The sequence below is a fragment of the Orycteropus afer genome, unplaced genomic scaffold (assembly GCF_000298275.1).
Source record: "Orycteropus afer afer isolate SDZICR_OR568_19922 unplaced genomic scaffold, OryAfe1.0 scaffold00420, whole genome shotgun sequence".
Taxonomy (NCBI): Eukaryota; Metazoa; Chordata; class Mammalia; order Tubulidentata; family Orycteropodidae; genus Orycteropus; species Orycteropus afer.
In genome coordinates, this window is record NW_006922007.1 from 1,907,175 (window position 1) to 1,921,616 (window position 14,442).

General features: G+C 41.2%; 1 protein-coding gene across 1 annotated transcript in view; it reads right to left on the reverse strand.

Annotated features, from left to right (window-relative positions):
- The window catches only part of PRR14L (proline rich 14 like), a 108,639-nt gene that overhangs the window by 39,172 nt on the left and 55,025 nt on the right, over positions 1-14,442 (reverse strand). Inside the window, exon 3 of the mRNA XM_042782707.1 lies at positions 1,022-6,293. Coding sequence (XP_042638641.1) covers positions 1,022-6,293 — 5,272 coding nt within the window. The remainder of the gene's footprint in view (positions 1-1,021; positions 6,294-14,442) is intronic.

A 14,442-nucleotide genomic window follows, 5' to 3' on the forward strand; every position in this document is an offset into this window, starting at 1 on the left:
AACTAGGCAATGAAAACAGGACCATCACCTACAATGATGATTTGTTCTGAGGCATTTTTATGGCTGAATTATAAGAAGTGGATGTTTTTCTATTAACTACAGGGCAAGTACTTCTAACAGCAATTAATCTTTTAATTTCAACCAGCAATGTTCAGGCCCTGAGGTGTTTTCCCACAATCCTTTTATTTATTTACTTTCTTTCCCCAAAATAAGATGCTGGGGAACTATACAACATGCACCAGCAGCTTTTACAACGACACAAAATTCGTGTGCATAAGAGACTGCTCAGATCCACAAAGAGCCAGGCCTCACCCAGGCTGTTTAGAATTTTAAGGCTTTTTGTTGCTGTGAAACATTCAGCTGGTTAACCAGTTAACCAAAAACGAGAAGGCAGTTCAAACCCACCCTGCTCTACAGGAGAAAGGGGTGGCAGTCTGCTTCCGGAAAGATTTACAGCCGTGGAAACCCTATGGGGCAGTTCTACTCTGTGCTAAAGGGTCGCTATTGACTCGATGGCAGTGGATTTTGGCTTTGGATATTGTCTAATTTTTATAAAATAGCTACAGAAAGTGCAAATTTAACAATTTTAAAGGTTTTGTTTATCCAAAGAATTACAAATAGGATTTACCTATTACGTATACAGAAGCTCTTCAAGAGTTCTTCAGATAGGTAGGTTAACTTCCAAATTCTTTTTCCTGTTTTTAAATAGGAGGTAATATGATATTGGCTAATTGATATTCTTTATGAAGTGGAGTAACAGGGGAAAAATGAGATTCAAAAGACTTGGTCTGAAGAATGAAACAGACAGAAAAATGAATGGTACAAAATAAAGGAGTAGATCCTGCTGGGCACTTAGTGTTGCATTTTCCCAACAGAGATGTGGCAGGCCAAACAGAAAATGCAGACACAAAGCGGACCCCAGATAACCTTGGATTTCTAGGAGAGGACAATACCCCTTTCTCCTCTCCCAGTGACAGGATGCAAACATAAACATCTGCAGAGAAGTGGGGACAGATTTTACCTGCTCGTGGTGCCCAGGCTTGGCTGCAGGCTTGGCTGCCACTTGCTGTGACTGGCAGGAAGAGCAGAGATTTCGAAGGGGCAGGCAGAAGGCCCATGCTGGCTCCAAATGGACAGCACCCTGCCCACGGAGTAGGGCAGAGAACAGAAGACCTTGTCTGCTATGGATGCTGGAGACCTTAACCCTTTCAAGCCCTGTGTAAACTGCGTCACGAAGAGCCTCTGCATGGTGGGCATGTGGTTGGAGAAGCTCCGTTTCTTTGTCCAGATCCGGTAACCTCCAGGGGAACAAAGTGCTAGCAGCGTATGAAGGCCGAGGACAGAGAAACCTGCTCTGGTCTGGACTATGGCAGTGCCACCGGAGTCCTGGAGAGGAGCTGGAGGCGCCTGGGAATGGGCCTGACCCTGGAGGCCAGCGTCGTCCCTGAATGTGGCCATCCCAGAACCACTGTGTGAGGAGAAGAAGAAAGAAAAGGTCCACTTGGGAGACTGAGATGGGCACCTGGGGGCCTCTGCTAAGGCAAGCCTTGCTGGAGCACAGTGCTCGGGGAAGGTCCTGGAGGCCTCAGCCATGCAATCGGAACCTGAGTTCGCATGAAAGGATACCGGGAGGACTTCAGTACCCAACAGCAGGGACGGCATTTTGTTGCTCAGATCTATGAAGCTCATTTTGATGGCTTCGAGAGAATAAAGTGCCACAGGCTTACTGTTAGGCTTCTTATCCCACCTACTAGCTGCCAGATATGGACTCAGCTGCACTGTATTGTAAGAAAATCCATCCAGGAACCTTTTATATCTGAGCCGCTTATAGCTTTTGGCCACCGGAAGGAGTTCAGAGGAACAACGCCAATATCTCAGTCTCTGGGTTTTTGTTGCTGGGGCCAGTTTCTGGGCGAGGACGGACAGCTTGCTCAGTAAGGCTGATTCTTTGGTAGGCTTCCTGAAGTTCAGGCTCCTTGAGAGATGGCACGGTGCAGCCCTCTGCTTTGGTATGAGGCTAGCTGAGCTCCTGGGTATTACGGTTTCGGATTCCAATCGTGCAGGTACAGACACAGCACATGAACTGAGAAGTCTGGGTTCTTTTGTGGGGATGGTGTCTGAGGAGCTCTTTAAACAGGCAGAGCTTCTGATTTTACTTACACTTCTTCTCAACTTTACGTGATCCTGACAGGAAGCTCTCTTACACGTTCGATGGGGCTGCTTCTTCATGGGAAGCACCCCTTTCTGATGTGAAGTGCTCCCAAAGGCACCATGGAGCTGATCATACCCAGCAGAGTGGAGATCTTGTGCTTTCTGGGGGGTGCCAGGAAGGCAAGGGCCTGAAGACAACCTGATGTCCTTCTTCAATGGATGATACAAGCTTTTCACCTTTGGCTCTTTCAACTTCTGAGACCATGCAGCAAGGCTGTCCCTGGCCGGCTTTGCTGGGGGTATTTCCTTCATCATGGTGGACTCATCTTTGTAATCCTTGGGGGGCGGGTTATTTTGTACCTTAGCGGACAACATATTAGATGATGTGCTTTGTTTCAACACAGCATAAGCTCCTATTTGATGTATATATTCCTCTTCCTTCTGCAAAGGACTGTCCAAAACCCTCTGGCTGTGTTGTTCTTCAGCGTCACCAAGTGTTCTGTTGCACTTAAAGGGAGTCGGAGAAACCCTGCCCACTTTATAAACATAACCATCTTCTCTGCTCACCATCTCCTCAGATTCCTCCCCAAGAGTCAAGTGACCTAGTGGTTCCCCCTGCTGTTCCTCCATTTCTTCTCTTCTCACTTTAGCTTCGGTTTCCAACGTCAAAGGCAAGTGTCCATCACCAGGGTGACAAACTTCTGACGTGGCCCTTTCCACACTGATACCTGCACTGGCTCCTTCACTAGGACTACGGCTATCTCTTGGCGCTCCTTCCTTCATCGCAGGCAGGACGATGCAGTTCTTTACATTTTCACGAAGTATTTCACCATCTTTACGTTTCAAAAGATTTTTCATGTCCATTTCTCCACTCAGAGTTTTATAAACATCAGTTTCTAAGTTTTCCTGAGAAGGCAGGTGTGATGGCATTTTCTCAGTGCAGTGTAGGCTCCCTGAAGGAGCAGAGTCCTCATTTTGGCATCTAGAAGACAAGTCTTTTGAAGAAATTCCAAAGGAATTTTCCTTGTCAGACTCAGAATTCACTTCAAGTCTTGATCCTTTATGCATTACGTGTGCTTCTCTCAGAGATGCTCCTGTAACTGACTGGTAATGATGAGTATTATTTAAAGACACATTTACTCCATCCAATAGTCTTACATTTAGTTCATGATTCGCAACAGACTCTATCTCATGGGCACTTGAGTCTGTACACAATTCTATTTCACAATCTTTTAGAGATCTGTATACTTTCTCTTCACATAATTTTTTTATTTCAAGAGACTCCACTGTAGAAGAAGCAGCACTGGGGAAATCGGAGTCCGGGTCAATCATTCTTACCAATGTAGCATTTAGCTCTCCTCTCTGACACAGGGCACTCGGTGAGGTCTCTCGGAGAGCTGGTTTATCCAGCTTTACAGTGCTAATGGGTGAATCAGATGCCTTTCCGTGCAGCACTCTTTCTGCAGCCTTGTTACCATAGTCTGTGTTTGTGGAGTCTGCACAACCAAGAATATTTTCAAAGCCTCGTTTAAAATCATTTTTCTTTGGACTACCACAAGAGGGTGGGTGACTATTGTTTGAACCGACCATCAGATCCTCATGGTTGTGACTTCTGTCTCTGTTAGGCTCTGTGATGGTCTCTCTCTGTTCACGATCTTCCATCTCCTTAGCTGGTTTATCTTCACTCCTCCATTCATCTAGTCTGTTTTGGCTACTCTGGAAGTCAAGGACCTCATCTGGCTTATTATTCAGAGGTTCTTCTGCTTGGTTCATACTTTTAAAACTGGAGAACATAACATTAGGAGACTGGTCCATCAATTTTTCAGGACTTGGAATGTTTGCAGAATGGTTTACTCCTCGTGGAGTACAATCAGGGATGTTGTATTTACAAAACACAGTCTCTTTGGGTGAATCCTGTCCCTTTCCTTCTAGCCTTTCCTCACTGTTTTTGATGACACAAATGTTTTTGTTTGGGGCTCCATTACTTAACATCCCTACTGCAGTTTCCTTTCTGATCTTATCTTCTTGAAGGCTACCTTTAGTTTCTATCCCATCAAGTTCACTTTGCTCTGATGTGTAACTCACTTGATGGGCACTACTTTCCATGGACTTTTCCATTCTTTGGGAGTGGTGATTGCTTTGCTGAAGTCCATTTTCACATTTTGCTATCAAAGAATTATCAGCTTCCAGAATGATTTTGCTGGACTCCAAAGGAGTATAAGCAGAACACATGCCCTCTTCTGATGCATTTTTACATAAACAATGGCTACAAGTTTTATCCTGAGACTGGATATTTGGACATTCCATGACAGAGACCTCCTGAGGAACACCAGTTGCTTCATTCTTACATGACAGAAGCCTGGAATGTAGATCTCCTGTTCCTGAGTCACCCACTCCTTTCCTCCTTCCCAGGATTCCTGGTTTGATGTTTAAGGTGGAAATGCTGAAAGAGGCACCACAGGGTTTGTCACATGGTGGAAAGATGTTTTTCATTCTAGACTTCATGGGAATGGTTTGGGTGTCAGCAGTGACATCTGCTCTGTCTTCTAATGAAGGGTGGTGGCTCTGCTGGAAATGCTCACTTGGTGCTCCAGGAAGCTCTTTGTTTCTATTGTGTAGGGAGTCAGCTGGCAACTTCACACGGTCTTGAAAATTAAGGGACACTTGTTGATTTGAAACACATTCATTTGCTACTTGGTTTAAAAATAGTTCATCAGTAGAAGAAAGTTCACTCACCTCACAAGCAGTACTCTGTTCCTCTAAATGTGGAATATCATCATATGAAGTCTTTATAGTTTGTTCTGAGTCAGGTCTGTAATCACATTCTAGGGGTCGGGGTAACTGAAGAGTATCTTTCTTGGGTTTTGACACCACACTTACAAGACTTAGCCGGTCTTTTGGCATTATATTCAAAAGGGATTTTCTACTGAACAGAAATGTTTCATTTAACTGGGTGTTGCTTTCCAGGTCCCTTTGGAGGTTGACTAAGGAGTTTGAGTCTTTATTGTTACTATAAATCTTTTTACTAAACATATTGGGATCTATCGTGATTGTCCATTCTGGTTCTTCAATCTGCATCAATGGGGAAACTCTGCTTTCTTCACAGTGTCTGACTGGATGGCTAATAGTAGCAAAAGTTTCTCTGTGGTCCTCATGGTTTGTCAAACTCCCTTGAATGTGTGAAGTGATAGGCAAATCACTTTCTTTCAATATTACTTCTGTGACTTTAGTAAAATAACTGGGCATTAAGGAACTATATCTCTCTTTATGGATACTGCCTTGAACATAATAGTCATCATGGGTATTTTCTTTTGAAGAGTCAATAGTCTCTTTTTCACCAGAATAATGATCAGCACTACCATCCTCTTTTGGTTGGCTGGGAATAATAAAAGAGTGTTTCCCCCTTTCACTCCCAGGGCTCAAAAGCGGTTCTTCATTTTCCTCATGGGAAGCCAAGCTCTTGTTTTGATCATCCTGATCAAAGCAGGAAGTGTCTGTCTTTTCAGCAGATTGTTTCATCAAGCCATCACCGTCCAAACAACATTCTTCTAGGGATGATGTTCTGGATTCTAGATCAGACAGGCCTGATGTGAAATACGAAAGTTTAGAATTTTCTTCCAAGTGCTCTGCAACAAGTGCACTTCTCGTGGCCATGGGGCTGTCCTGTGGAGAACTTCTCGCGGCCATGGGGCTGTCCTGTGGAGAACTGTGTTTTTCATTACGGTTGCCAGGCATCTGCTGATGATTGTCATCTGCTTCACAGGCAAGGTTTACTTTACACAACTCTTCCTTCTCATTGTCCACTTTGGAAGTGGCACTGTTCCCTGGTAATAATGACAGTGAAGAAGGACAAGGTTTTAATTCTTCACATTCTTTTCCTGTAGAACTTGCTTCTGTTAATCCAGGGTCTACAAATGTTAAAGGCTCTAGGGAAGCTAATGTGCTGGTTTCTGAAACCTCAACACTGGTCGTGATTTTCTCTCCTTCTGAGTATTCGCTGTACCCAGCTGTGCGACCTCCACTCACACTGCCATGCCTGTGTCCTTCATTAGTATCGGTCTCAGTCTCAGTGACCTTTATACCTTGTACTTTTTCTTTTGCAGTGGATTTTAGCAGAGTTTCAGTTGTAATCTGTACATTTCCTAATGCACAAGAGAAATAAGTCAAATCAGTAAGCACAGAATAAAATATGTATATATATTTCTCTAACTTCATGAATTTAATCATGCAACCAACAGCAGCAGCAAAAAAAAAAAAATCCACCCAAAAAAGAAAATTGCACAGTTAATGCATTGTAACATTGGTTATGCTCGTCGCTGCAAAATATGACAGAGGGTCAAAAATGTACCTGGAAGAAACTGGTAATTTTAAACAAATGTCTTTCTCGAAACATTACTAACTTATGACTCATAGATAAATGCTAGACAACTAAATTCAACATAGAAACATATGCCTTACTCAGAGTCTGAAGAAGCATCCACTCAAAAATAGAGAAGAAATGCAATATGGTAGCTTACAACTTCCAGTAAGATGGAGGAATAGGCAGACAAGCAACACAGACCTCTTCAACAAAGAAAAGAAAAACCAGCTGACAGAGATACAGAAGATAATCCTGGAGCCCTGAGCTTTGAAAGAACTATATACAAGTGGATCAGGCACCAACTAGTGGAAAAACGTGAACAAAAACAGTGACTAGAGAGACGGTCGGAGCTGTGGACTGCCAGCTGCTCTGATGGGACCAACAGCGTGGATATTTCCAAGTGGTGTTGGGACCTGAGAATTAACCTAAAGATCAGCCCTGGTCACCAATGACTGCAGGGATGACTGCGCTTGTGACCTATGACTAGGAGGGAAAACAGCAAGGAGGGAGACAATCTGAGTTGTTGACTTTCTGCTGTCTGAGGGTGCAGCCATTTTTATTATTTACACGCAGCAGTCATTTCGGATATTTAAATTGATCGAAGGCGCAGTCATTTTGAATCTTTACAAGCAGCAGCCATTTTGGATATTCAAAGTGACTGAGGGTGCAGCCATATTGAATGTTTATAAGTGGCAGCCATTGTGGATATTTAAAGTGACCGAGGGTGCAGCCATTTTGAATCTTTACAAGCGGTGGCCATTTTGGATATTTAAAGTAACCAATGGTGCAGCCATTTTGAATCTTTACAAGTGGCAACCATTTTGGATTTTAAAGTGATAGCATTCTCATTTGGATTCCAGGGACCTAAGAACAGGCTCGGTTTGTCAAGGTCAGCAGGAACATATGAGAGGCTGACAACAGGAAAGGAGACAGGTGGTGAGTGTATAAGTGCTGCCAAATAGTGAATAGAGGAGCCCAACACAGTACCCTGCTTGCGTAAATAACATACAAACAAAACAAAGAAAATGAAAATCGTGGGCAAGTCACTCCAACATACAATCATCAATTAAATATAAACACAAAAACATCACAATGCCTTGGAGACAACAGAGCATCACAGTCCACACAAAGAAGCAAGATAAAGCAGGAGAAACAAGGGCCCAGGATACAGACCCAAAACATATCCCTGAGGAAGACGCAACATTGGAACTCCCTGAAAAGGAATTCAAAAGAATTACATTTAGAAATCTTCAAAGGATTCAGAGACAGATCAAGAAAACAGAGACAAAACCCTAGAAGAATTTGTGAAGAAAATACAAGAACAAAATGACAAAATAAATGAAAAATTAGAAATGATTCTAAATCTACAAATAGAAATCCAGAAGATTAATACTAAATTTCCAGAAATAAATAACACATTGAAAGGGCAAAGGAGCAGAATTGAATCAATGGAACACAGAATTAATGAGACTGAAGACAAACACCTGAATACTTCTTTGGAAAAAGATCAATCAGAAAAAAGATCAAAACAAAATGAAGAAAGCCTAAGGTTCATGTGGCATACCATCAAAAGGAATGACCTACGTGTAATCAGAATTCCAGAACAGGAAGAGAAAAATAAAACCACAGAGAAAATTATCCAAGATCTGTTGGAGGAGAACTTCCCTGATATGACAGATGAGAATATATCCATTCAGGAATCCCAACAAACCCCAAACAGGATAGATTCCCAAAGAAAATCACCAAGACATATCATCATCAAACTTACTAAAACCAAAGACAAAGAAAGAATCATGAGAGCAGCACGAGAAAAACAAAAAGTTACCTACAAGGGGCAACCAATAAGACTAAGCTTGGATTTCTCAGCAGAAACCATGCAGGCGAGAAGACAATGGGATGGTATATATAAAACACTGAAGGAGAACAATATCCAACCAAGAATAATGTACTCACCAAAATTGTCCCTCAAATATGACGGTGAAATTAGGACATTTCCAGATAAGCAGAAATTAAGGGAATTTGTTAAAACCAGACCAACCTTACAAGAGATGCTAAAGGGAGCCCTATGGACAGAGAAGCAACAACAGCCATCAACAATTGACCATTAACACACATGATGATATAACCCAGAAACCAACCCCGCTATGGACGTATCCAAAGTAAAGAAGCCTACAAGATTGTAAACAGGGAACCAGAGATATCAACTGACAAATGAGGACAACTACAAACCAAAAAGAGGGAAAAAACTGTGTCGTTACAGAACTTCTAGACGGTAGGGAAGTCAAGAGAACTACAAGATAGAACGGACGGTTCTCAACTTGGGAAGAAAACTATAAATCACAGGGTAACTCAAAGAAAAATGATAAACCCTTCACATCAAAATAAAAAAGAGGACCAGCACAAATATTCAACAAATACTAAAACAATAGCAACAAAGGAAGCGATAACACGATTCATAAATAAAATTAGCTCAGCATAGAAAATTATATGGAACAAAGAAATCCACACAATGAAAAAGCACATAAGAAAAATGACAGCAACAAATTCATATTTGCCAATAATTACAAATCTGGCCAGGGACTTATCTCCAAGATTTATAGAAAACTCCAATGCCTCAATAGCAAAGGAATTAACAATCCAATTGATAAATGGGCAGAAGACATGAATAGACACTTCACCAAGGAGGATATGCAGGTGGCCAACTAACACATGAAGAGATGCTCACAATCACTAGCCATCAGGGAGATGCAAATCAAAGCAACAATGAGATACCCTCTCACCCCAGCACTGATGGCAAGGTTCAACGAGACAGAAAATAACAAATGCTGGTGAGGATATGGAGAGATTGGGACTCTCATATACTGCTGGTGGGACTGTGAAGTGATATCACCACTGTGGAAGGCAATATGGCAATTCCTTAGAAAGCTGGAACTGGAGATACCATTTGACCCAGCAATCCCATTACTAGGTATTATCCGAGAGAGGTAAGGACCAGGACAGGAACAGATAAATGCACACTCATGTTCACTGCAGCACTATTTACAATAGCAAAAAGATGGAAACAACCTACGTGCCCATCAGCGGAAGAGTGGATGACCAAACTATGGTACATACACGTAACGGAATGCCATGCAGCACTAAAGAATAATGTAGAGTCTGCAAAACACTGCATAATATGGATAAACCTGGAGGACATTATGCTGAGTGAAATAAGTTAGTCACAGATGGAGGAATATAGTATTAGTTCGTTGTTGTGGAGGGTCAAGGAAGGTTTATATATGGAGGGAAATTTTCTTTGTTGGTTGCTATGGGTGGGAGGGAAGGGAGGGAACACTGCAAAAAATAAAATAAAAAAGCATTGACCCATGTCACCTTAGTTTTGTGTATTTCACTGTATATAAATTATATTTCAATAAAATACATTTAAAAAATATATGGTAGCTTACATTATCAGATGACCACATTATTATGACTGGAGCTTAGATAAGTCAGATAAAAGAACCTCGTTGAAAAAGAACATTTACACATAAAACCTAATACAAAAGAGATTAATTTGTTAAGTTGAGTACTAGTCTGGAACCCAGTTATCTGCAATAACCATAAAATGGATCATGAGATGATAATTATTAAAGGTGAATGATAAGTACACGGGGACTCAGTATACTCCTCTTTCCACTGCAGAATATATTTAAGTTTTACATAAGGCAACTTTACAAAAAATAAACAATCACTAAAAAACAAACAAATCTTTCCAAGCAGAATATAAATGTAATTCATAAAAGGGATTTACACTCTACTGAGTTGCTATGAAACCCTAGCTACAGATGTGTTATAAAGAAGTTCCCCAAACTGGTTAATTTATGTAAAAAGGAAAAATATTTCTACCCCTCCTCCTTTTTAAGAAAACAACCCCAAAGTTATCTACCAATATACAGACACATAAGCATGTGTGTGTTTATAAATGTGTATCTTTATGAATAGTGGTGAAACAGGCATATACTACTGGAAAACTTTATGAAGAACAGTGAAACACGGTCTGATACAGTTCTGGAAGACAAGCCCCCCTCAGTTTGAAAGGCACTCACAACATGATGGGGGACAAGCTGCTTCCTCAAAATAGGTCGCCCTAATGACGAGGATGGAGTAAAGTTATCAAGACCCTCATCTGCTTATACGACGTGACTCAAAATGAGAACAAACAGATGTAGGCATTCATTAATAATCGGAAAGTGGAATGTATGAAGTATGAATTTAGGAAAACCTTAAGTTATCAAAAATGAAACGGAATGCATAAACATCAGTATCATATCGACAGGCATTAGTGAACCACAATGGACTGATACCGGCCGTTTTGAATCATACAATCATATGGTCTACTATGCTGGGAATGACAAATGGAAAGGGAATGGCACCATCAAAAAGAATACTTGAGCATCTATTCTGAAGTACATTGCTGTCATTGATAGCATAATGTTCACACACATACAAAGAAAATGAAACTTGAATAATAGTCATAGTAATCTGAATTTAGAGACAATATGAAGAATAGATTTGACTTGTGGAACACCAATGAACAAAGACCAAAAGAGTTGTAGGATGGTATTATACACAAAGAAAGCAAAAGGTCATTAAAAAGACAGGAAAGGAAGAAAAGACCAAAATGGCTATCAGAAGAGACTCTGAAACTTGTTCTTGAACAGGAGTACCTAAAGCGATCACTAAAAATAAAATAAAAGAGCTGAGCAGATCATTTCAAAGGGTGACTTGAGAACACAAAGTGAAGTATTTGAATGAAACATGAAAAGATCAAGAATTAGAAAATCAAAAGGAAAGAACACCCTCTGTGATTTTCAAGCTGAAAGACCTGAAGAAAATTTCAAGCCTCAAGTTGCAATATTGAAGGAGTCAATGGACAAAATATGAACAATGCAGGAAGCATTAGAAGAAGATGGAAGGTACACAAAGACACACAGCACCAAAAAGCACTGGTAGACGTTCAACCGTTGTCAAGAGGTAGCATATGATGAAGAACTGACAAGTCCAAGCTGCACTGAAGGACCAACCACCAAAGCCAAAGATGAGGAAACTGAAAATTTTTATCAACTTCTGCAGTCTGAAGTTGACCAAATGTGCAATCAAGATGCATTAATTGTCACTGGTGAGTGAAATGCAAAAGTTGGAAACAAAGAAGAATCACCAGTAGTTGGAAAATTTGGCCTTGGTGACAGAAATAAGGCTGGAGATAGCATGATAGAATTTTGCAAGACCAATGACTTTTTCACTGCAAATACCTTTTTTCAACAACACGTGGACTTCACCAGATGGAATACACAGGAATCAGACTGACTACATCTGTGGCAAGAGACGATGGAAAAGCTCAGTATCTTCAGCCAAAACAAGGCCAGGAGCTGATTTTGGAACAGACCATCAACTGCTCATATGCAAGTTCAACTTGAAGACAATTAAAACAAGTCGACGAGAGCCAAAATATAATCTTGAATATATCCCTCCTGAATTTAGAGACCATCTAAAGAATAGATTTGATGCACTGAACACCAATGATGGAAAACCAGAAGAATTGTGGGATGACATTAAGAACATCATCTATGAAGAAAGCAACAGGTCATTAAAGACAAGAAAAGAAGAAAGGACCAAGATGGATGCCAGAAGAGACTCTGAAAATTGCCCTTGAACAGAGAGTAGCTAAAGCAAATGGAAGAAATGACAAGATAAAAGAGCTGAACAGAAGATTTCAAAGAACGGCTTGAGAAGACAAAGCCAATTACTATAATGAAATGTGCAAAGACCTGGAGTTGGAAAACAAAAGAGAAGAACATGCTTAGTATTTCTCAAGCTGAAAGAACTGAGGAAAATATAGAAGCCTCGAGTAGCAATACTGAAATATTTCTATGGGCAAAATATTGAATGATTCAGGAAGCATCAGAAGAAAATGGAAGGAATACACACAGTCACTGTACCAAAAAGAACTGGTTGATGTTCATCCATCTCAGGAGATAGCATATGATCAAGAACCAATGGTATTAAAGGAAGAAGACAAAGCTGCACTGAAGGAATTGGCTAACAACAAGGCTCCAGGAATTGATGGAATACCCACTGAGATGTTTTATGTTTCAACACACGGATATCCCACTAGAGGCACTCACTCAGTTATGCCAACAGATTTGGAAGACACTTACCTGGCCAAATGACCAGAAGAGATCTGAATTTGTACCCATTCCAATGAAAGGTGATCAAAATTGGAGATCCTGGATAGAGTAGGAGAAAAATGTGCAACAAAACTCACAATCATAAAAAAGAGGAGGCTTCATTGAAGCATAACATGCTCCACAAAAACATTATTCCACATCCTACTGTGGCGACTAGCATCTCGGATCTTAAAAGCTTGCAAGCGGCCATCTAGATGCAATGACGGGTCTCTCCTCGTCTACAGCAAAGAAGAATGAAGAAAACCAAAGACTCACGAAAACAATTAGTCCAAGGGACCGATAGGCGATCCTCAGTCTATATGACCATGAGACCAGAAGAACTAGATGGTGCCCAGTTACCACTATCAACCACTTGGAGGAGGATTTATGTAGTAGATCCTAGACAGAATGGGAGAACAATGTGGAACAAAACTAAAAATCATTAAAAAAAAAAAAAAAAAAAAAGGACCAGGTTTGCTGATCTCATAAACCAAAATCAAACCCACTGTCATATCTGACTCATAGCAACCCCTCCTTGGGTTTCCAAGGCAATATCACTATGGAAGTAGATTTCCCAACCTTCCTTCTGAGGAGTGGCTGGTGGGTTTGAACCACCAGCCTTCTGGTTAACAGTCAAAGGCCTAGGCACTACACTACCAGAGCTCCTAAAACCCCTGAGACTATGGTCCTTAGCTGCCCTTCAGGTCTGGAACTAAACTCACTCCTGTGGCTTCCAGGCCAACAAAAGACAAGTACATGAGCTAAACATTTATATTAGGTAGATACCCTCCTTGGAGAGATCAATCATGGGAGAACAGAAGGGCTGTGTATGCACAGGGAAGCTTGAAGGGCAGGAGTGCATGGAGGGAAGGACACAGGGAAGAGGTAATTATGGGGAAGAAGTGGGAAAAGAGCTGTTGCATTGTGGGAAATTGTAGTCAATGTCATGAGACAAACTGTGTATGAAGTGTTGTATAGAAAATGAATTTATTCTGTAAACTTTTATCCAAATCACAATAAAAATTTAAAAAAAAAAAAAAAAAAAGAGAGAGACTTGCGGAGTTCCAGCAAGATGGCAGAACAAGCAGATATGCTACAGAGACCCTCTGCAACAAAGCAATGAGAAATCAATTGAATCCAATATAGAAGACGATCCTGGAACCCTGAGCTTTGAAGGGAAGGATAGAAAGCAGATTAAATACCAACTAGGAGAAAAACCTGAATGGAAACCATGAGTAGGGAGACAAAGGGTGCTGCAGACTGCAAGCTCCCCTGAGGGCACAGCCATTTTGATTATTTGCAAAGGAGACCAAGTAGCAATCCAAGAATTGGCTATGTTCTCCAAGGAGTGCATTGTTGCTGGATAACTAGAAAGGAGAACAGAAAAGAGGGAAAAAAACAGACCTGTGGACAGCTGACTGTCCTGAGGGTGCAGCCAATTTGAAAATCTGCAAGCAGCATGGCCATTTTGAATACATGCAAGTAGAGTTCTGACTTGGAAAGCGACCTAAGAACAGGCTCCCCTTGATGAGGGCAGCATGGGGACCCACTCTGGGGGATGAGAACCAGAAAGGTGTGATAATCTCCTTGTTACTCTTACACCCCACACGGTCTTAGTAAACAGAGGTGTGGTCATCCCGCCCTGTCTGGGCCGTGACAGACCTGGGTGCCCTGTCCCGCCACTTGCAGATTTTTTTGTTTTTTTAAATTATTCCTTTTACCTTC